Raw genomic sequence first — 22713 nt, 5'->3', positions numbered from 1 at the left:
GGAGAAAATTGGCGCCAGAGATTTTCGGCGCAGGCAGCGAGAACAGCTACGAGCAGTCGGTGGGGGTCCTAGGGCAGCCGCGGAACTGCTGCTTCCTTCAGGCGAGAACGGTGGTCAGCTATGTCGGGGCGGAGAGGGGGCCTGAGGAGCGCTTCTGCGCAGGCGCTTGCCTACTAAGTCCGCCCACTGACGAGCTAAGTTCTCTTTTCGCTCTCAGTCATGGTGAGTGTGGACGTGTTTTGTATTGCTGTCTAGATGTGTCCATAGGAGAATGAATAGGGTAATATTTAAGCTCTTTAGTCACTAGTGGGTAGTTTTCTTAGTATTGGAGAATGATTGGGTTAAGACACAGGCCTTGGAAGGTATTTTGAGGCCTCAGACAATGTGAAGGGTTACTCAGCGTTTTCTGCTGATACCGCGGGTGCGGTTGCGGCCGGACTTCCTGCTATCGGGCGGGACTCAGGGTTCGACGACCTTCTTTCTTAATCCCCTGCCCCGCCACAAAAGCCGGTTAGTTCTTAGCTTCCATATAGCCGTGTATAATATGTGGCTCGAAATATTTGGAATTGTTAATGGTATGGTCTCGTTCTAGTAAGTTTTAATGGGATATGAAGGAAATTAACTGCTTCATTTTTATTGGTAATGATCTCGAACTACTTAAAATGTAGCTTCAGTCACAAAGATGTAGCTGAAAAATGCCGATCTAGAGCAACAACAGTCATCACCCGGGGTTTTGTTACAAATGCAGAAACTTAACACTAAAGCCGGAAAAGAATTGTTAACCTGGTAAAGAACTGTTGGCTTGCCTGGAAGGTGCTTTGAAACCTGAGTTTTTAAGATTAATGGACTCTCACTAGAGAACTCAACTGCAAATTATGGGACAGATAGGTTTTTATTTAATGCTTTAGCTTGCTTTCTGCCACGTGTAAATCGTAAGTTTAAAATTTTCATAGTCTATTTTACTTAACTTTTAAGCCGAGATGAGGACGGTAGTTTTTTGGGTCGATGATGAGCTGGCATGTATTCTGAATCTAAAGTTGATTATTACTACTTTAGCTCTAGAATTACTCTGAGACCTGAAGAATACCTGAAACTTTATGAAAGCTTTAGTTCTTTTTAGTCAGCTACTTTTAAAATTGAAAGCTTCTGTATGGCAAGATGAAATAAGAGTTCATGTATATATTGAAATGTATGCTCTGAGGTCAAACATTAAAAGATAAAAATTTATGAAATCTCTTGTGTGTGAAAGGGTACACCGCAGAAGGATGTTATCATTAAGTCAGATGCCCCTGACACCCTGTTACTGGAGAAGCATGCTGATTATATTGCATCCTATGGCTCAAAGAAAGATGATTATGTATGTATTCGTCTGTTTTGAAAAGTTTTTGTTCTGTAAACGTGTCAAATCATTTGGTCAGGATGGTTGTGTTTCTTAAAAATGGTTTCCAACTCCTGCATACCAGGGACTGATGTCTGTGGTTGACTAGCATGGAAGTTAACCTTGATTCTTAGCAATACTTATGTAGAGGCTTTGGCAGGCAAAGTAGATGACCTTCTGCCCAGATATGTAAGAATTTTGAGATAGCCAATAGATTTCTATTTTTGTAGTTGAGCTACTTTCAAGGTCAGTGATGTGTTGGCATGTATTACCTGAGTTTATGGTGATGTGTAATAACACTTAAGCTCTAGAATTATGCTGAGACCTTGAAAAAGTTTTACCTCGAAGAATGTTCCCCGTTTTCATCTCTGGGATCCTTAGGGAAAACTGAATTAAACAGCTTAATTAGCAGTAAATATTTTCCCTATAGTATAGAAAGAGCTGAATTATTTACCATGTTGGGAAACAGCTCTACTAATGAATTCCTATGAATAATCTGCAGCTATGGAGTTGTTAGAGCCATATAACAGTATGGATATTTAGCTTCTGTGTTGAGTATCTTTAAACTGACACCAATTCAGACTGACATTAATTTCTGTGTTTTAGGAATATTGCATGTCTGAATATTTGAGAATGAGTGGCATCTATTGGGGTCTGACCGTAATGGATCTCATGGGACAACTACATCGCATGAATAGAGAAGAAATTCTGACGTTTATTAAGTCTTGTCAGCATGAGTGTGGTGGAATAAGTGCTAGTATTGGACATGATCCTCATCTTTTGTATACTCTTAGTGCTGTTCAGGTAAATACTAATGAAAATTCAGCAGTCTTGGTAGTGTATTCTGTTACCTGAATAAGAGAATTGAAAATAGGAATCACTATCTATGTAAAAAGTTACCCATATCTTTTCAAATGAGATCTGTTTCAAAGCAAGGTCAATGATGTGATGGCATGTATTAGCTGAATTCAAAGTTGATGTAAATTCTAAAATGGCACTGAGACCTTGGACAGTAAAATGTTTATCTTATGTATATGTAAATGTCTGGAAGTCACTAAGTGGAATTTTTTTTTTTTTGAGCAAGAAAAATTCTTTTGGTGTTAAGGCACTGAAATCTGATTTATTTATTGTACAGCATGACCTACTCTATCCCAATAGATTTATACCCTATCCTGATAGAAAACATGTAAGTCTTACCTGATGATAACATTTTTTAAAGCAGATAGTATATTCTAAAGATTTGTCACGTGGAACTTATTCAGAGAACAGTGCATAGCATAATGGATTATATAAACTGCTTGAAGCCTGTGTACAATATGTGTAGAAGCCTCCTTCATTCAGCTTTTTTTGTATTGGTCAGACTTCCTACATGGCATTTGCTTTCTTACATGGCTGGCCATTTCCTCCCTTTAGTTTCATCTTCTCATCTAATTTCTGGAAATGCCAAGCTGCCTATGGTTCCCTGCTTTTACTCTGCCATTTCACGACTTTGCTCTTTACTGTGGAGTTGACTTTTTAAAAATTAAAAAAAAATTTTTGGCTTTGCTCTGGCTTGTGGGATCTTAGTTCCCTGACCAGAGATTGAATTGGAGTCAAGGCAGTGAAAGCACTGAATCCTAACTGCTGAATCACCAGGGATGTCCATCTGGAGTTAGCTTTGATTTTGGTATTTGTGAAGATTCACAAATAAGGGTTTAAAGTCTGCATAAGTTTCATAAATGAGTCTCAGTGTTAACAATGGTTAAAGACTTGTTGGTAATACCTATAATTTTACTCTGTGATGAAGTGAAGTGAAGTGAGTTCTCTCAGTCGTGTCCAACTCTTTGCAACCCCATGGACTGTAGCCCACCAAGCTCTTCGATCCATGGGATTCTCCAGGCAAGAATACTGGAGTGGGTTGCCATTTCCTTCTCCAGGGGAACTTCCCGACCCAAGGATCGAACCCAGGTCTCCTGCATTGCAGGCAGGCGCTTTACCCTCTGAGCCACCGGGGAAGCCCTTACTCCGTAATAGAATTGCATATTTGAGAAAAGTTTTCAAGGTGCATAGACAAAAGGACATGCATGCTTGACAACTTAGAAGGTAGTTGAGAAGAACATATGAGAACAAACTGACCAGTGGCGAGGTATCTACTTACCATGGTTTGTTTCTGTTACAGATACTTACTCTCTATGATAGTATTAACGTTATTGACATAAATAAAGTTGTGGAATATGTTCAGAGTCTACAGAAAGAAGATGGTTCTTTTGCTGGAGATATTTGGGGTAATGTCACTTTAATCCATGGCACCTAGAATACCAATAGAAAAATGTTTTGCTTTGGTGTTTATTACAGTAATAAGCTTGGCTGCAGATTTTAAAGTATAATAAGTTGGGGGCTTTGCTAATAGTTTATAAGGAGATTATAAGTTCTTCATTTTTTCAGGTCCCACTAAGCAGCTGGTCTAACTGGAGTTAATGGTCTGCTGGAAGTTCCAGCATGCACTGTGCTAGTTATAGCAGCATACAGGAGTACTGGAACAGAGAGGGCAAGTCTAAAAGATAAGGTAGGTGAAACTTTTTTCCCCAGTATTTGGTGGCTTTGTAAAGTTTTTCAAAAACTTAACTGGCAAGGGGAAAATAATTTTTAAAAAAACTTTACAAAATTACTGAATATTTGAGTGGAGGGAGGGAGTAGTATTTTACTTGATAAATCTAGATAATCTCTGCTTTAGGGCTGAATACAGTGCAGGCCGGAGAGACCAGCTGCTTCATGGGATGTGAAAATCTACTTTTATATAATAGGGTAAGTTTATTATCATTCTTAGAAATTAACTAGCTACCTTATCTTTCTGGGTGCTCGGTAAGCAATTAATTCACAGTACTTTTGAGCCATTTTCTAGTACTTAGTTTCCTTAGAAGTAAAGTAAGTGAATATACACTTCAGATGTAGTTTTCCTCCTGGATGGTAGTAGTACATGTTAGGCCTGAACTTTTGGAAATATAAGTATGGTAGTTGTACAGAGATTTTTAATTAACTTTATATAATATGATTAGAAGCTTCTGATAACACATAGTGCTTTGGTTTGCTCTATTTTTAGGAGAAATTGATACAAGATTCTCTTTTTGTGCAGTGGCAACTTTGGCCCTATTGGTAAGTTTCAAACGTTGTATTGGAAATGATTAACTTTTGATGATTATTCTGGAACTTAAAAGGCATGTTTTCTGTTTACAGGGGAAGTTGGATGCAATTAATGTGGAAAAGGCAATCGAATTTGTTTTATCATGTATGAACTTTGATGGTGGATTCGGTTGCAGACCAGGTTCTGAATCCCATGCTGGGCAGGTAATACATTAATCCAGATTCAAATGTAGGCATTTTTACAGTTGCTGACTTTTGAGTCCCCTATTGGTAAAATCTTCTGGCCCAGATAAACATAAGTAGTTTTGTAATTAACCAGAAATACATTTTGATTTTCCATTAGTTTTTATGTGTGTGTGTTAGTTACTCAGTTATGTACAGCTTTTTGCGACCTCATGGACTATAGCCCGCTAGGCTCCTCTGTCCATGGAATTCTCCAGACAAGAAGACTGGAGTGGGTTGCCATTCCCTTCTCTAATTTTCAGTAAGCAGATAAAAAACATTCTGTATCGCCCTATCCTGAGCACCTGTGTTAGAGGACGTTGTATATGTAAACAATTGTCAAACACTTTGCTCTTAGCCATGAAAAAACTGGTGGTAGTCTTTCATTGCAGAGTTGGATCCTAGTAGTATGCTTCAGATTTGTTCAAATAACTATGTGATGTTTATGTTTGTGATTTTTACTGTCAGCAAATTTTTAGATGAAAATGGAGCTTTAATAATTAAAGTAGGTTTTTAAAAATCAGTGTTACTGTTGAAAAACTATTATACACATGTACTTTATGTCTGTAATTTTAGATCTATTGTTGCACAGGATTCTTGGCTATTACTAGTCAGTTGCACCAAGTAAATTCTGATTTACTCGGTTGGTGGCTTTGTGAACGACAGCTTCCATCAGGCGGACTCAATGGAAGGCCAGAGAAGGTATTGTTTTTTAAGATTAATCTTTAAATTTTATAAACTTGAGTGAGGACTGCTTTTTTTTGCCTTTTGTTTTGTAATATTGCTCTTATAAATTGATCATGAGCTTTTTTACTTTACTTTAATACTTTGCAAAATTTAGTTGTAGCTTCTAAAAATGCTCTTGGCAAAAGTAAAGCAAAAGTTGAAATGCCTGTTAATCCTGATGTCCATTTAAAAGATAGTCATGACAAGATTGCCTGGTACTTTTTGATTTTCTTTGACAAATAACTCTGGGCTTTAAAATGTGTTTGTATTCATAGTATAAATTCTTAAAATTTATACTTATTTATAAAATTCCTTCTGAAGGCTTTCTGTTTTTCACCTACATGAAACTTTCTTTAAACTATACTGGGCACTCACAGTCGTGCATTATACATATCTGGGAATCAAAGGCCACTATTAACACTTGGATCTTGTACAGAAATCTCCATGCTCACTTACAGATGGGAAAGGATAATGGATTTGCCAAAAGAAAGATTTCTTTCTAAAAACTGGATTACAACATTTTCATTTAAAAATCTTTATTTTCAAAGAAAAATTCAATTCTGTTTAGCTCTCCACATACTTTAAATTGGGTCTGTAAAGACCAGATAGTAAATATTTTTATCTTTGCCCCATGAGCTTGTTGCAACTACACTGCTGCCCTGAAGAACATTGTTGCCACAGACAATAAAAAATGAATGGGTGTGGTTGTATTCCATTAAAATTACTAATGGACAAGTATGAATTTCATAATCATTTTCCTTTCACAATACTGTTTTTAAAAATCATTTACAAATATAAAAGCTGTTCTTCAGTTTAGGCCCTTGAGCTAAAATACGATAAAGCATAGTGATGCTTTTATTCTGGGTCATTGTATTTTTGTGTAATTTTGCTTGCTTGTTACTTGTGAATAAGTTTAAAAACCATAAGTGGTACCTAGTTAAAATCCATTGAAAAATCTGGGCAGCTTTTCAATAATTAGGAAATGGGTGAGGGTGGGGATAGCATGTACAATCTAGGACAGCTTTTAATGTTCTTGTGGATCACCCTGGGATCTAGTTGAAATTCAGTGTAAGGTGTGGGGTCTTCTGCATTTAAGTTATGATTTGATGAGCAAGGGTGATTTTATTTTTTTAAACCAAGTTGTATACCTTCCTGTTCAGCACTTAATTGAAAATGCTGCCCATGGCAGTGGAACGTATATTGCCATAGTTTATAAGGCTTACTTACCAGTTTCTTGGAAAAGGGACTCATGTAGGCATTCATTTCATATAGAAATTAAGGTGGATGGATGGTTATCAGTGAATACTGAAACTGAAACATTTAGCATGGTTTCTGTGGAATCAAGAATCTGCCTGCAATGTAGGCAGCACAGGAGACATGGGTTCGATCCCTGGCTCAGGAAAATCCCCTAGAGAAGGAAATGGCAATCCACTCCAGTATTCTTTGCCTGAAAATTTCCATGGACAGAGGAGCCTGGTGTTGCATGGGGTTGCAGAGTCAGACATTACTAAGCATGCCTGCATACTCATTCTAGTTCTGTGGAATGAAGCATTTGATCTCTTTTCCAATGATTATCTTTTAATTCTAAGCAATTTTTGGATTTCAGTGTTTCAAACACTGCATTGTCAATATATCCCTTTATTCCCCTCCCACCCTAGATATTTAGAAAATACATTTGTGGCAACTTGTGGCTTTTTCCTCCTAGTTACCAGATGTATGCTATTCATGGTGGGTGTTGGCTTCCCTAAAGATAATTGGAAGGCTTCATTGGATTGATAGAGAAAAACTCCGCAGTTTCATCCTAGCATGTCAAGATGAAGAAACAGGAGGATTTGCAGATAGGCCAGGAGATATGGCAAGTATACTTATGACTGTTAATGTAACAGTTAAAATTTTCAGCGTTGTTCTAAGATTCTAAGGGTTCTACATTTTTAAAACTAGGAATTGGTGGGGAACAAATAGTATTTTTCAAGTGTTGCTTTGAAAGATGCTTTTAAAATGTCATTTAAAAATGTACTAAGGTGCTTTTCTGGTGACTCAGATGGTAAAGAATCTGCCTGCAATGCCTAAGACCCAGGTTCAATCACAGTATTCTTTCCTGGAGAATTCCATGGACAGGACCCTGGCAGGCTACAGTCCATGGGGTCGTAGAGATTCGAACGTGACTGAGTGACTAACACAAAAGAGTGTATGAAAGATCTGAAACACATTTACAGTACTTATGCCTAAGAAATGAGTGTGTGTGCCAAGTCCTCTGTTTAAAAAGTGCAGTTTGAAACCATTATTTCAGAAAATTTTAAGATAATATTTATATAGAGTGCAATGGGCTCCAGTATAATCTCTGTTCAAAAGCAGGGTTTTAGAAGTTTTCATTTTGTAATATTCTATAAATTCTTGTTTTTTAATAGGTAGATCCTTTCCATACTCTGTTTGGAATTGCTGGATTGTCACTTTTGGGAGAAGAACAGATTAAACCCGTTAGCCCTGTTTTTTGCATGCCTGAAGAAGTACTTCGGAGGGTGAATGTTCAGCCTGAACTAGTGAGCTAGATTAGATCCCTTGATGGAGAAGTTGATTAATATAGTTTTTATTGTGTTTTAACATTTCAGTAGTTGAAGTGCTTAAAAAACTTAACAAACTACCGTGTTAATATTTTGTACATGAATTGTGTTAATTTTAATAAATTATAATTATACATATTGTAAATTAAGATCTTTATTGTATCTTTCCTTCTGGAATGCTGTTGTTACTCTGATTTTTTTTGTTTATGCTTCAGTATATTTGTTTTCTTGTATGTCTTCATAACAGCAAACTTGAACTCTCTTTAGCTGATTAAGTCTTGTGTTCTGATTTTCCTGGGTACTCCCTTGATATGTTATATATAACTATAGTTAATGTAGATTGGTCTTTGTCAGTGAGAATGTTACTGATAAAGAGTTGATGAACCACATAGGAATTTAAAGATGAAATAAAAATAAATGGCTGAAATTTGGGAATATTTCATGGTTGTGGTTAATGAGTTGGGTACAGAGTGGGTTAGGTAAATGAAGAGAATTCACTAAGATGAGGATTGCAATCTGGACTAACACTTTAGTCACTTTTTAATATTTTATGTCAGAATGCCAAGGGATTGTTGGCTTTTTTTTCCTGCCCAGTAAGGAAATACAAGCTGATACTTGCCACACTAATCTTTGTGTTCTTGCAGAAAAATTATTTTAGTGAGCATTTTTCTTGATGAAGTTGAAATTTGCTGAAGCAAGTTTGCAAAAAATTTTACATGTGAATAGTGATGATTTCTCTTAACACATTGAGCAATGTCTGCTTTTCATGTTATTGAAATGTCTGGCATTGTTTTTTGATAGTTCACTAAGTTTGGGTTGAATTACCAGTGTTTCTGAAAGTTTGGAAGCCATTGGATGGAACACAATTTTATATAAGTGGTATCATTGGAAATTTTGAGTACTGCAGTCACTGCACGTGGGTGACTGAGTGGTTTCATATTCTGTATCTGATTTCACAATTGAATGAATTGGTAATGGACATCTAATGGTATCTAGAGTATTTTCTCAATCCTGGTTTCTCTACCATGTTGAATTACTGTGTCTGTATTCAAGAGAATCATGGCATCTGGTCTCATCTCATCATGGCAAATAGATAGGGAAACAGTAAGAGACTATTGATAGGGAAACAGTAAGAGACTATTTTTGGGGGCTCCAAAAATCACTGCAGATGGTGACTGCAGCCATGAAAAAGACACTCCTTGGAATGAAAGTTATGACGAACCTAGACAGTATATTAAAAAGCAGAGACGTTACTTGGCCAACAAAGGTCCGTCTAGCCAAAGCTATGGTTTTTGCAGTAGTCATGGACTATAAACAGAGTTGAGCGCTGAAGAGTTGATGTTTTTTGAACTGTGATGTTGGAGGAGACTTAGTCCGTTGGACTGCAAGGAGATCCAACCAGTCCATTCTAAAGGAAATCAGTCTTGAATATTCATTGGAAGGACTGATGCTGAAGCTGAAACTCCAATATTTTGGCCACCTGATGCGAGAAGCTGACACATTTGAAAGACCCTGATGCTGGAAGATTGAGGGCAGGAGGAGAAGGGGACGACAGAGGATGAGATGGATGGCATCACCGACTGAATGGATATGAGTTTGAGTAAACTCTAGGAGTTGGTGGTGGACAGGGAGGCCTGGCATGCTGCAGTCCATGGGGTCACCAAGAGTGGGACACGACTGAGAGTGAACTGAACTTGGAAATATTAGCACAGAATGTCGTGTGATAAGGGGAATAAGGTGTAGTGGGAATGATGAGACTCCCAAGTTGTATTTGGAGGAAGAACTTGTAACATACTCCAGTATTCTTGAAAATTCCATGGAGGGAGGACCCTGGCGGGCTACAGTCCATTGGGTCACTACTGAGCATGGACACACACAAGTTGGATTGATGGCCCTGAATTCCGTTTAGTTGAGGGGGTCTACCTCGCATTATGAAAGTGTTAGTGTCTCCTCTGTTCTTGGGGTTTTCCAGGCAAGAATACTGGAGTGGGTTGCCATTCCCTTCTCCAGGGGATCTTCTGGACCCAGGGGTTGAATCCAGGTTTCCTGCCTTGCAGGCGATTCTTTAGAAGAGATTAAGCTTGACCAAATTCTGCAGCAGTTGACAGGACCGGGACACCTGAGAGTACAGTCTCCAGTTCTGTCTTTAAGTCATTTTAACAAAGGAAGCATTTAATCACCTGTGTGCTCGGTCGCTCAGTCCTGCCCAACTTTTTGAGACTCCATGTACTGGTCTATGGGGATAAATGTGGGTGGACGTGGTAAACTGGGGCGAGGTCTCTGCGCCTGCGCACTGCGACTCTGCGCGCCGCGCTTTCGTATTTTCCCCGCGTCGCTTTGTCCCACAGCAGAATTGCTCTGAAGGATGTTGCGGCCTGACATATCACCAACGTTTCCTTCTGTCCCTGCGGCTTCCCCCTGCTCACCAGAGGCTCGGTCCCAGGGTCCCCGCTACAATTTCGGACTCCAGGAGACTCCTCTGAGCCGCCCTTCAGCCCAAGCCGCCTCTGCGTCTTCCCCACCAGGCACGTCTGGAGCGGCGGGTGACAGGAGCGGCAGCAGCAGTCTACCTGGGCACCCGCCCAGCGTCCTGCCGCCTCAAGGCAAGGAGTTGTGTGAACTTCTGGATGTTCGGGGAACCGTGGCCTCTGGTTACCACAGAAGTTTCAGTTGGTGTCTGTTTGAAATTTAGGGATGGAGTGCTCTGCGAATTGAGTGGGTTTGAGTGATTTAAGGGCTGGACTCTTCCTCACGTTGGTTTTCTTACAAGGCCGTAATGGCGGATGGCTCAGTTCTGAGGCAGGCTATATTCATATCCGGGGTAATGTGCCTCCGCCCGCGCTGCATGACAGATGAATGAATTTGTGCACGAGTTTAGTGATTGGAGTGGTAAACCTTTTGGCTCCTGAGCCTCCAAGTCCTTCTAGGATATCTTGAAAACAAATAAGCTTTGAGAACAGACCAGATTTAACATTTTCTCTAATGGAGGTGAATAATACATTTAGTGTGAAAAATGCCCTTTAAGGAGTAGTCAACTCGTTTAATAGTCAGTGACTCTCCATGACAAAACCGTCACCTTTTGCCCACACAGCATTGCCACTCACTGGTAAGGTAACAAATGCCAAATCCAGTGGTCACTTTTCAGTTCATGTTATGTAAACTTCCCGCTGTTTAATGTTCTTCACCAGTCTTGTCTTGAACTGTCTTAATTTCCTTGATTCCACTCTTCCCTGTTTTTCGCCTACCTTCCATAGAACTATGCTTACTTTTGTTAGTTTACAAATTATTGGCTTGTCCTTAGAGGTTTTTTTCTAGGCTACTTCTGTCTGATTGTGATTATCACCACAGCCCAGATCTCATCTTTGCCCCTAGATTCCTGTTTCAGACTGTCTTCTGAAGTTTCTAGTAAGGAACCAGTGGACATCCTCAGACTCATTATATGATTAATTCGTCTCTCTGCAGCTCCTCAACCTGTTTCTCTTATCTCAGTCATTGGGTTTTTAAAATCTTTAGGAGACTTCAGTGATTCAAATATTCCCTCACTCATAACATCCAAAGTTAACAAGTTCTAGATTTAGCTTTTAAATAATTCTGTCCTTTTCTCTGTGCCATTACAGGCCCTTTTAATATTGTGTCTGAATTATTGCCTCAAACTCCTAATGCTTCTTTCTTCTAAGCTTACTCACAGTGTCACTAGAGTTATATGGAAAATGAAAATCTTACATCCTGTGGCACTTCAACCAGTGACTCTATTTGCAGGTAAAAAAATTGTACTCTTTAGTAGCATATCCAAGTCCACTTGGGATATGTTTTCAGTTTTTGTGGTCTTATATCTCATCATTTCTTAATAATTACCCTACTTTCTAACTTAATTAACCTACTTTCACTTCCTTCAAGGCAACATACATGTTTATCAGTATAATCCCCTTCTTCATGAAATGTTCTGTCACCTATTTATTTTCAACAATAATAGTGTCCACTAATTAATGACTGCTCCTCTGTTCTAGCTTCTTAGCATGTTGTATCTCTGATCCTTATAGTAAATCTGTAAGATTTTTCTTTTGTCCCAATTTAAGAGGGAGCCAAGACCCAAATTGATGAAATAGTTACCTTAGGTGCTCAGTGCGTGCTCAGTTGTGTCTGACTCTTTCTGACTCCATGGACTGTAGCCTGCCAGGCTTCTCTGTCCATGGATTTCCCAGGCAGGAATACTGGAGTGCATTGCCATTTCCTGCTTCAGGAGATCTTCCTGACCCAGGGTTTGAAACTTTTTCTCCCATATCTGCATTTTAGATTCTTTACCACCTAGCCACGGGGGAGCTGAGTTATCTTAGGAGCTGAGGATAATAATATTCTGTGCTCTCAAAGAACTTTTGGTTCAGTAGGGAAGATAGACTTAAAAATCTATAAAACTTTTAAAAGATAATTATTTTTGAGTTATTTACAGATATTGTGCTTAATACCTTCAGTCGTATCTGACCCTCTGCGATCCTATGAACCATAGCCTGACAGGCTCCTCTGTCCATAGGACTCTCCAGGCAAGAATACTGGAGTGGGTTGTCATTTCCTTCTCCATATAGATATTGAGGTGTTTAATAAATAGGGGAACAAAGTAACTAAAGAAATTTTGCAGAGGAGATTCAATTGAGGTAGTGTTGAAGAAGAAGATTATGTCAACTAAAGGGAAAGAGGAGGAAAAAAAAAAAAAACGGAGAAGAAACTTTTATTTTTCTCTTAAGAAAGAAAAATATGTGCAAAGGCACAGAAGTATGATATAGCATGTTGTGTTTGTAGACTACAAATAATTTAGTTTGGTAGAGCAGTAGGGTGATGTATTTCATTTTTTCCCAATATAAACTTGGACTACTTGCAGATATTTAATCTGGGAGGCAGGTATTTAATCTGGGAGGCAGATAGGTTTTTTTGCCATGCCAAAAACATCTCTGGCTTTGGTGATTGGAATAGATGATATTACTTTTTCCTGATAAATGGAATTTTGTAGGAGAAGCAACTTTTAGAGGGAAAAATGGTGAATTCTTCTGTGGACATGTTGAGTGTGAAGAACCTTTGGGGTATCCATACATTCATATTGAGGCAACTGAATATATGAATCTAGGGCTAAGAAAGAAGCCTGGGAGAGATATAAATTTGAGGCCAGAGGGGAGAAGGTAAAGGGAAATATAGGAAAATAGAAGTGAAGGAAATTGGAGAAAAACTAGGAGAAGTAAGTTTAAGAAGGGGATTAGAGTCTGAAAGTAACCTGAGAACAAGAAACAACCCTGTTTGTCTCCAGGCTCTAGTAACCATCTCCTTCCTTAGCTCCTTTAAACCTAGGATTAGTAATGGAGCATACTTTGTCTTGATTCTACACATTTCTTTATGATGATATTCTGTCTACCCCTTTGTAAATATTCCCTTTATTAAACACTCTTCAAATTATCCTAGTTTGAATGTGTTATCTTTCTGGAAACTATACAAAAATGTTAGATTTTATCCTATGGTGGATATGGGAGACACTGAGAAATTGTCAGAAAGGGAGAAATGGTGAGATTTCTTTTTCAGAAAGATCACTAGTGATGGATGTGAAGAATTGATTAGTGAGGCATCACATTGAAGGCAAGGAGAATAATTCAAAGACTTTTGAAAAAGGCTGAAGAAGATATGTGCTTAAAATGGGCCAGATAGGAGTGAAGATGGAGAGAAATTTTAGTGAGATATCTATCTATATAATTAGATTTGGTTACTGATTGGGTGTTTGGATTCATGAAAGAGGAGTTAAGAGTGACTTCTAAGTTTATGACTTGTATGAAAAGGTGCAAGATGATGTAGTTGACCAACTGGTAGTAAAGAAAGGATAAATTCTGAGGAAAAGATAATGAGGTAATTCACTTTTAGATATTTAGTAGTTCTGGGAAAATACCTAATGGTTTGTATCCAAAAAGTAGTTTGGGATATTTATATCCAAAAATATAGGGATCTAGAGCCACCCTATCTGTTAGAACTCTCTGTGGATAGATACATTCTGTATCTGTGCTAATATAGTAGCCACTAGACAAGTGTGGTTTTTGTGCATTTTAAATGTGGCTAGTGTGACTGAAGAACTGAATTTTAATTTTAATTTAATTTAAATAGCCACATGTGGCAAGAAACTCTTATACTGAGCAACGCAGCTATAGACCTAAGAATGGTTTTTGCATTTTTAAAAGGTTGGAAAAGTAAAAGAAGAAATTCATATTATAGTATCCAGAACTAAATATCGGAATAGTCACTGGAAGGTCTGATACTGAAGCTCTAATACTTTGGCCACCTGATGTGAAGAACTGACTCACTGGAAAAGACCCAGATGCTGAGAAAGATTGAGGGCAGAAGAAGGGGGCAACAGAGCATGAGATGGTTGGATGGCATCATCGACTCAATGGACATGAGTTTGAGCAAATTCCAGGAGATATTGAAGGACAGGGAACCCTGGTGTGCTACAGTCCATGGGGTTGCAAAGACTTGGACATGACTGAGTGGCTGGACAACAACAAATCCAGAATTAAAGTTTCATTGAAATACACTCATTTATTGTCTTACTTACTTATTGTCTGTGGCTATTTCCTGTGATAATGTCAGAACTGAGTAATCTTAATAGACAGTATGACCCACAAAGCCTAAAATATTTTAACATCTGGCTCATCATTTAAAAGCTTACCACCCTCTACTTTACAGTGCTGGAGAGGAGTTAGGGCTATATATATATGTTTGAGAGTTGCTAGGAAATAGATATTAATAAAAGCCAAAATAATAGATGAGATGTTAAGAGGAAATGTATAATTTTGATTTGAGAGAGAAAGTAAAGTTTGGAACCATTGGAAGCCAACAGTTAAGAGGCAGATAGAGGAAAAGGACCTGGCAATGGAAACTGAAAAGAAGTAGTTTAAGGAGAATCAAGATAGAGAGTTGTTATAGAAATCAAGGAGGAGAGGCCAAGAGACCCAGGATTTTTTTTTTTTTTTAAAGAACCCCTAATTTAACTTAAAATCTTTTGCACAGCAAAGGAAACTATAAAGAGATGAGAAGATAACCCTCAGAGTGGGAGAAAATAATTGCAAATGAAGCAACTGACAAAAGATTAATTTCCAAAATATATAAACAGCTCAATATCAGAAAAAGAACCCAATAAAAAAATGGGCAGAAGACCTAAACAGACATTTCTCCAAAGAAGACATACAAATGGCCAATAAACACATGAAAAGATGTTCAACATCACATTATTAGAGAAAGGCAAATCAAAACTGCAATGAAGTATCACCTCATACCAATTAGAAGGTCCATCATCAACAAATCTATAAATTGGGTATATAAATGCTGGAGAGGATGTGCTTGAGAAAAAGGAATCTTCCTGCACTGTTGGTAGGAATGTAAATTGATACAGCCACTATGGAGAACACTATGGAGATTCCTTAAAAAACTAGGAATAAAGCTACCATATGACCTAGCAATCCCATTACTAGGCATACACCGAGAAAACCACAATTCCAGTGTTCACTGTAGCACTGTTTACAGTGGCCTGCACGTGGAAGCAACCTAGATGTCCATCAACAGATGAATGGATGAAGATATGGTACATGCTGGGCTGTGCTTAGTCGCTCAATTGTGTCTGACTCTTTGTGACCCCGTGGACTGTAGCCCACCAGGCTCCTCTGTCCACGGGGTTTCTCCAGACAAGAATACTGGAGTGGGTATCTTATCCCTTCTCCAGGAACTCTTCCTGACCCAGGAATTGAACCAGGGTCTCCTGCACTGAAGGTGGATTCTTTACCAGCTGAGCTATTAGGGAAGCCCATAGAATATATATACGATGAAATATTAGCCATAAAAAAAGAACAAATTTGAGTCAGTTCTAGTGAGGTGGATGAACCTAGAGCCTGTTATAGAGTGAAGTAAGTCAGAAAGAGAAAAACAAATACTATATATTAACACATATATTTGGAATCTTTTAATAGAAAAATAGTACTGATGAGCCTATCTGCAGGGAACGAATGGAGATGCAGATATAGAGAACAAACTTGTGGACACAGAAGGGGAAGGATATGGAGGAAAAACTGAGAAATTAGCATTTATGTATATACTTTTATCATGTGTAAAATAGATAGCTAGTGGGAAGCTGCTGTATAACACAGGGAGCCTGGCTTGGCCCTCTGTAACAGTGGCTGACTTTATTTTGTGAGGCTCCAAAATCACTACAGATGGTGATTGCTGCCATGAAAGGAAAAGACACTTATTCTTTAGAAGGAAAGTTATGACCAACCTAGACAGCATATTAAAAAGCTGAGACACTACTTTGTCCACAAAGGTCCATCGAGTCAAAGCTATGGTTTTTCCAGTAGTCATGTATGGATGTGAGAGTTGGACTGTGAAGGAAGCTGAGCACCAAAGAACTGATGCTTTTGGACTGTGGTATTGGAGAAGACTCTTGAGAGTCCCTTGGACTGCAAGGAGATCGAACCAGTCCATCCTAAAGGAGATCAGTCCTGGGTGTTCATTGGAAGGACTGATGTTGAAGCTGAAACTCCAATATTTTGGCCACTTTATGCCAAGAGCTGACTGATTGGAAAAGACCCTGTTGCTGGGAAAGATTAAGGGCAGGAGGAGAAGGGGATGACAGAGGATGAGATGGTTAGATGGCATCATGACTCAGTGGACATGAGTTGGGTGAACTCTGGGAGTTGGTGATGGACAGGGAGGCGTGGTGTGCTGTGGTTTATGGGGTCACAAAGAGTCAGACACGACTGAGTGACTGAACTGAACGACCTAGAGGAGTGGGATGGGAAAGAAGAGGAAGGCTCTAGAAGGAGGGGATATATGGATATCATTATATATATATGATGGCTGATTCGAGTTGTAAAAACCAACTCAACATTGTAAAGCAATCATCCTCCAATTAAAAAACAAAGACTTATTGGAATCCCTGGTGGCCCACTATACAGTGGATAGGAATCCACCTGCAGCAATCCCTCTTCCTGGAAGATTCCACGTGCCGAGGGGCATCTAAGCCCATGTGCCAGTTACAGAGCCTGAGCTCTAGAGGCTGTGCACCACAACTGCTGAGCCTGTGTGCCTAGAGCCAGTGCATCACAAAAAGAGAAGCCACTGCAGTGAGAAGCCCATGCATTGCCACAAAGAGTAGCCCCTGTTCTAGTAGCCCCTGCTTGCTGCAACTGAAGAAAGCCTGTGCAAAGCAACAAAGACCTCACACAGCCAAAAATACATAAATAAATAAAAATGAACTTTAATGTCTATGTACCCACAACATTGTAAATCAACTGTACTTCAATGAAAAAAAAAATCTATGTGCCTAGACACTAGGCTAGACTGATTATGTACATTCTGTCATATTTTATGACAACCCTATAAAAAAGTAGTATCTTCACCATATTAACAAATTGATAAAAACCATATGATAATCTCAATAGATACAGAAAAAGCCTTTGACAAAATTCAGCATCCATTTATGATTAAAACTCTTCAAAAAATGGGCAGAGAAGGAACCTACCTCAACATAGTAAAGGCCAAAATGATAAGCCTATGGCAAACATTATTCTCAATGGTGAAAAGTTGAAAGCATTCTCCCTAAGATCAGGAACAAGACAAGGGTGTCCACTTTCTCCACTACTATTCAACATAGTTCTGGAAGTCCTAGCTACAGCAGTCAGAGAAGAAAAAGAAATAAAAGGAATCCAGATTGGAAAAGAAGAAGTAAAGCTCTCACTGTTTGCAGGTGACATCATACTGTACATGCTGCTGCTGCTGCTAAGTCGCTTCAGTTGTGTCCGACTCTGTGCGACCCCATAGACGGCAGCCCACCAGGCTCCCCCGTCTCTGGGATTCTCCAGGCAAGAGTACTGGAGTGGGTTGCCATTTCCTTCTCCAATGCATGAAAATGAAAAGTGAAAGTGAAGTCGCTCAGTCGTGTCTGACTCTTAGCGAACCCATGGACTGCAGCCTACCAGGCTCCTCTGTCCATGGGATTTTCCAGATACTGTACATAGAAAACTCTAGAGATAGTATCAAAAGGTTACTAGAGCTAATCAGTGAAATATAGCAAAGTTGCAGGATACAAAATCAATACACAGAAATCACTTGCATTTCTGTATACTAGCAATGAAAAATCAGAAAGAGAAATTAAGGAATCAATCCCCTTCACCTTTGCAACAAAAAAGAATTAAATATGTAGGAATAAATTTACCTAAGGAGACTAAAGAACTGTACACAAAATTATAAGACACTAATGAAAGAAATCAAAGACAAACAGTTGGAGAGAGATTCTGTGTTCCTGGGTAGGAAAAATGGATATTGTGAAAATGGCTATACTACCAAATGCAGTCTACAGAGTCAATGCAATCCCTATCAAATTACCAATGGCATTTTTCACAGAACTAGAACAAAACATTTCACAATTCATATGGAAGCACAAAAGACCCGGAATAGCCACAGCAGTCTTGAGAAAGAAGAATGGAGCTGGAAGAATCAACCTTCCTGACTTCAGATTATACTACAAAGCCACAATCATCAAGACAGTCTGGTACTGGCACAAAAGCAGAAATATAGACCAATGGAACAAGCTAGAAAGCCCAGAAACAAACCCATGCACCTATGGGTATCTTATTTTTGACAAAGGAGGCAAGAATATACAATGAGGCAAAGACAGCCTTTTCAACAAATGGTGCAGGAAAAACTGGACAACTACATGTAAAAGAATGAAATTAGAACACTTCCTAACAGCAAACACAAAGATAAACTCAAAATGGATTAAACACCTAAATGTAAGACCAGAAACAATAAAACTCTTAGAGGAAAACATAGGCAGAACACTCGATGACGTAAATCAAAGCAAGATCCTCTGTGACCCACCTCCTAATGGAAATAAAAACAAAAGTAAACAAGTGGGACCTGATTAAACTTAAAAGCTCTTCCACAGCAAAGGAAACTATAAGCAAAGTGGAAAGACAACCCTCAGAATTGGAGAAGATAATAGCAAATGAAACAACTGACAGAGGATTAATTTCTAAAATATACAAATAGCTCTTACAACTCAATACTAGAAAAATAAACAACCCTATCAAAAAGTGGGAAAAAGACCTAAACAGACATTTCTCCAAAGAAGACATACAGATGGCAAACAAACACATGAAAAGATGCTCAACGTTGCTTGTTATTAGAGAAATGCAAATCAAAACTAAAATGAGATATCACGTCACACTGGTCAGAATGGTCATCATCAAAAAGTCTACAAACAAATGCTGAGAGGGTGTGGAGAAAAGGTAATGCTCTTGCACTGTTGGTGGGAATGTTAATTGATACAGCCACTTTTGAAGATGGTATGGAGATTCCTTAAAAAACAAGAAATAAAACCACCCATATGACCCAGCAATCCCACTCCTGGGCATATACCTTGTTCAGTTCAGTTCAGTCACTCAGTTGTGTCCAACTCTTTGCGACCCCATAGACTGCAGCACACCAGGCCTCCCTGTCCATCACCAACTCCCGGAGTTTACTCAAACTCATGTCCATTGAATCGGTGATGCTATCCAACCATCTCATCCTCTGTCAGCTCCTTCTCCTCCCACCTTCAGTCTTTCCCAGCATCAGAGTCTTTTCTAATGAGTCTGTTCTTCGCATTGGGGGCCAAAGTATTGGAGTTGCAGCTTCAGCATCAGTCCTTCCAATGAATATTCAGGACTGACTTCCTTTAGGATGGACTGGTTGGATCTCCTTGAAGTCCAAGGGACTCTCAAGAGCCTTCTCCAATGCCACAGTTCAAAAGCATCAATTCTTCAGTGCTCAGCTTTCTTTATAGTCCAACTCTCACATCCATACATGACTACTGGAAAAACCATAGCCTTGATTAGACAGACCTTTGTTTGGCAAAGTAATGTCTGCTTTTTAATATGCTGTCTAGGTTGGTCATAAGTTTCCTTCCAAGGAGTTAGCGTCTTTTAATTTCATGGCTGCAGTCACCATTTGCAGTGATTTTGGAGCCCCCCAAAATGAAGTCAGCCACTGTTTCACTGTTTCCCCATCTATTTGCCATGAAGTGATGAGACCAGATGCCATGATCTTAGTTTTCTGAATGTTGAGCTTTAAGCCAACTTTTTCCCTCTCCTCTTTCACTTTCATCAAGAGGCTCTTTTGTTCTTCTTCACTTTTTGCCATAAGGATGGTGTCATCTGCATATATGAGGTTATTAATATTTCTCCCAGCAATCTTGATTCCAGCTTGTGCTTTATCTAGCCTAGTGTGTCTCATGATGTACTCTGCATATAAGTTAAATAAGCAGGGTGACAATATACACCTTTGATGTACTCCTTCTCCTACTTGGAAGCAGTCTGTTGTTCCGTGTTCAGTTCTAACTATTGCTTCCTGACCTGCATATAGGTTTCTCAGGAGGCAGGTCAGGTGGTCTGGTATTCCCTTCTCTTTCAGAATTTTCCAGAGTTTATTGTGATCCACAGAGTCAAAGGCTTTGACATAGTCAATAAAGCATAAATAGATGTTTTTCTGGAACTCTTGCTTTTTTGATGATCCAGCAGATATTGGCAATTTGATCTCTGGTTCCTCTGCCTTTTCTAAAACCAGCTTGAACATTTGGAAGTTCATGGTTCACATATTGTTGAAGCCTGGCTTGGATAATTTTGAGCATTACTTTACTAGCATATATCCTGAGGAAACCAAAATTGAAAAAGATATATGTATTCCATTGTTCATTTTCTGCACTATTTATAATAGCTAAAACATGGAAGCAACCTAGATATCCATCAACAGATGAACGGATAAAGAAGTTGTGGTACAAATACACAATGGAATATTATTCAACCATAAAAAGGAATGCATTTGAGTCAGTTCTAATGAGGTAGATGAACCTAGAACCTATTATACAGAGTGAAGTAAGTCAGAAAAAGAAAGATAAATATTGTATTCTAACTCATATATACGGAATCTAGAAAAATGGTACTGAAGAATTTATTTACAGGGCAACAGTGGAAAAACAGACAAGAGAATAGACTTAAGGACTTCGAGGGAGGGGAAAAAAGGATGAGATGTATGGAAAGAGTAACATGGAAACTTACATTAGCATATGTAAAATAGCCAACGGGAATTTGCTGTATGTCTCAGGAAACTCAAACAGGGGCTCTGTATCAACTTAGAGGGGTGGGATGGGGAGGGAGATGGGAGGGAGGTTCAAAAGGGAGGAGATATATGTATTCCTATGGCTGATTCATGTTGAGGTTTCACATAAAACAACAAAATTCTGTAAAGCAATTAGCCTTCAATAAAAAATAAATTAATTAAAAAAGAAGGTAATATCTTATACCAATAGGTAAGTAACTAAACAAGGAACTGAACCCAGGTAAGCCTAAACTCTCTTTATACCAATTGCCTGGGAGGAGAGAGTTTCGATGAAGAAGTCAACAGAGGAAAAGTATAATTACTATACAAAGGTGTATTTGAAGCTTAGAAGGTAGTTTTAATTAGCAAGAGTAATCTCAGTGAGCTTGCATAAGAAAAAGCTATATTAGTGAGCACTTTTCATCATATTTTAGTACGATGTTATTTATGTTAACTTTGTCATAATTTGTTATATTAAAAATCATTATGAGGTGAAGTTTTTTAGTGATTATAGAGATTTTATACCACATTGCATAATTCTGAACTTCAAACTGATATTAAATTTTTTTGGATTTAGGTTCATACTTTAGAAACAAAAGATCTTTTGCAGAAAACACACACGCATCAAATGTTATGCTTGGTACAAGCTCATCCTCTGCACAAGATAGTAGTTATCCTCAAATACTAAAATCTCCATTATGTGCTGGAAATCCCCAGAGATCAGGTTATAAAAGTTGGACACCACAAATGGGATATTCAGGTAAAGTAAGTGGAATATTGACTTAATTGATTTTTGAAACTTTTAAAGTTTTATAAATTATATTTTAGGGTAATTAAGGTAATATGAAATTATTTGAAGCTAATATGGAAGACTGAATAATAAGTACGTCAGTTTAGCCATATCTACAATTTGATGCTAGATTAATAACACTACATAGTTTGTGATAGTGTTTGTTTAAAAATGCAGGTCTAAGTTTTCATCATTATGACAAAAAAAAGTACAAGAAAGAGAAAGCCCTTCCTTTTATACATATTTGCTTAAATCTAAAACTGGTCCTGTAATACTATTGAGTGTTTTTTAATATTTAAATTTTAGTATTTATCTAGATTTAGATTTTCTTGAGGGGAAAATGGGTGAAGTAGGTCTATATGTGTAAACATCATTTAGTTAAAGGTATATGGCTGTATAATACAGGGAGCCCAACCCTAAGCTCTGTGACAACCTAGAGGGGTGGGATAGGGGGTTGGGTGGGAGGGAGACTCAAGAGAGAGGGATATATGTATACTTATGGCCAATTTTAGTTGTTGTATGGCAGAAACCAACACAACATTGTAAAGCAATTATCCTCCAATTAAAAATTTAAAAAATAAAATTTAATTTAAAAAGGTATATGAATGTATAGATTTACAAAATAATGAAAAATTATTTTACTAAGTGATTCTATTAATGTATACTCTTACTGGCAATGTATGAGAGTTCTTGTTGATCTATATCCTACCCAGCATTTGGTACTGTCAGACTCCTTAACATTTAACAGTCAAGCAGTTGTAAAA

At 38.3% G+C, this 22713-nt stretch overlaps 2 protein-coding genes and 3 non-coding genes across 6 annotated transcripts in view; all 5 read left to right on the top strand.

Moving 5' to 3' along the window:
• The first annotated feature begins 151 nt into the window (after positions 1-151).
• LOC120861087 (geranylgeranyl transferase type-2 subunit beta) lies at positions 152-8444 on the top strand. 2 transcript variants are annotated; one of them, XM_040236749.1, is made up of 9 exons: positions 152-222; positions 1250-1357; positions 1985-2182; positions 3537-3642; positions 4458-4510; positions 4592-4702; positions 5297-5422; positions 7152-7301; positions 7855-8444. In XM_040236749.1, exons 1-9 carry the CDS (start codon positions 220-222, stop codon positions 7993-7995), a joined length of 996 nt encoding a protein of 331 aa, XP_040092683.1. In that variant the 5' UTR covers positions 152-219; the 3' UTR covers positions 7996-8444. The 2 variants fall into 2 exon arrangements, with proteins under 2 accessions (XP_040092683.1, XP_040092684.1); XM_040236750.1 differs by having other exon boundaries at positions 216-510; positions 7855-7995.
• LOC120861112 lies at positions 1001-1079 on the top strand. Its single transcript, XR_005720498.1, has one exon. It is a non-coding gene; the product is annotated as a small nucleolar RNA SNORD45 (small nucleolar RNA).
• LOC120861108 lies at positions 1624-1706 on the top strand. Its single transcript, XR_005720495.1, has one exon. It is a non-coding gene; the product is annotated as a small nucleolar RNA SNORD45 (small nucleolar RNA).
• On the top strand, positions 2314-2385 carry LOC120861107. Its single transcript, XR_005720494.1, has one exon. It is a non-coding gene; the product is annotated as a small nucleolar RNA SNORD45 (small nucleolar RNA).
• A 1799-nt stretch (positions 8445-10243) lies between the features above and the next one.
• Positions 10244-22713, top strand: part of LOC120861089 (mutS protein homolog 4-like) — an 86059-nt gene continuing 73589 nt past the window's right edge. Inside the window, exons 1-2 of the mRNA XM_040236752.1 lie at positions 10244-10610; positions 21737-21919. Coding sequence (XP_040092686.1) covers positions 10373-10610; positions 21737-21919 — 421 coding nt within the window. The 5' untranslated portion in view covers positions 10244-10372. The remainder of the gene's footprint in view (positions 10611-21736; positions 21920-22713) is intronic.

This window comes from Oryx dammah, unplaced genomic scaffold (assembly GCF_014754425.2).
Source record: "Oryx dammah isolate SB20612 unplaced genomic scaffold, SCBI_Odam_1.1 HiC_scaffold_11227, whole genome shotgun sequence".
Classification (NCBI taxonomy): Eukaryota; Metazoa; Chordata; class Mammalia; order Artiodactyla; family Bovidae; genus Oryx; species Oryx dammah.
Note: the sequence above shows the minus strand (reverse complement) of the source record. Positions and strands in the feature narration are given on the sequence as shown.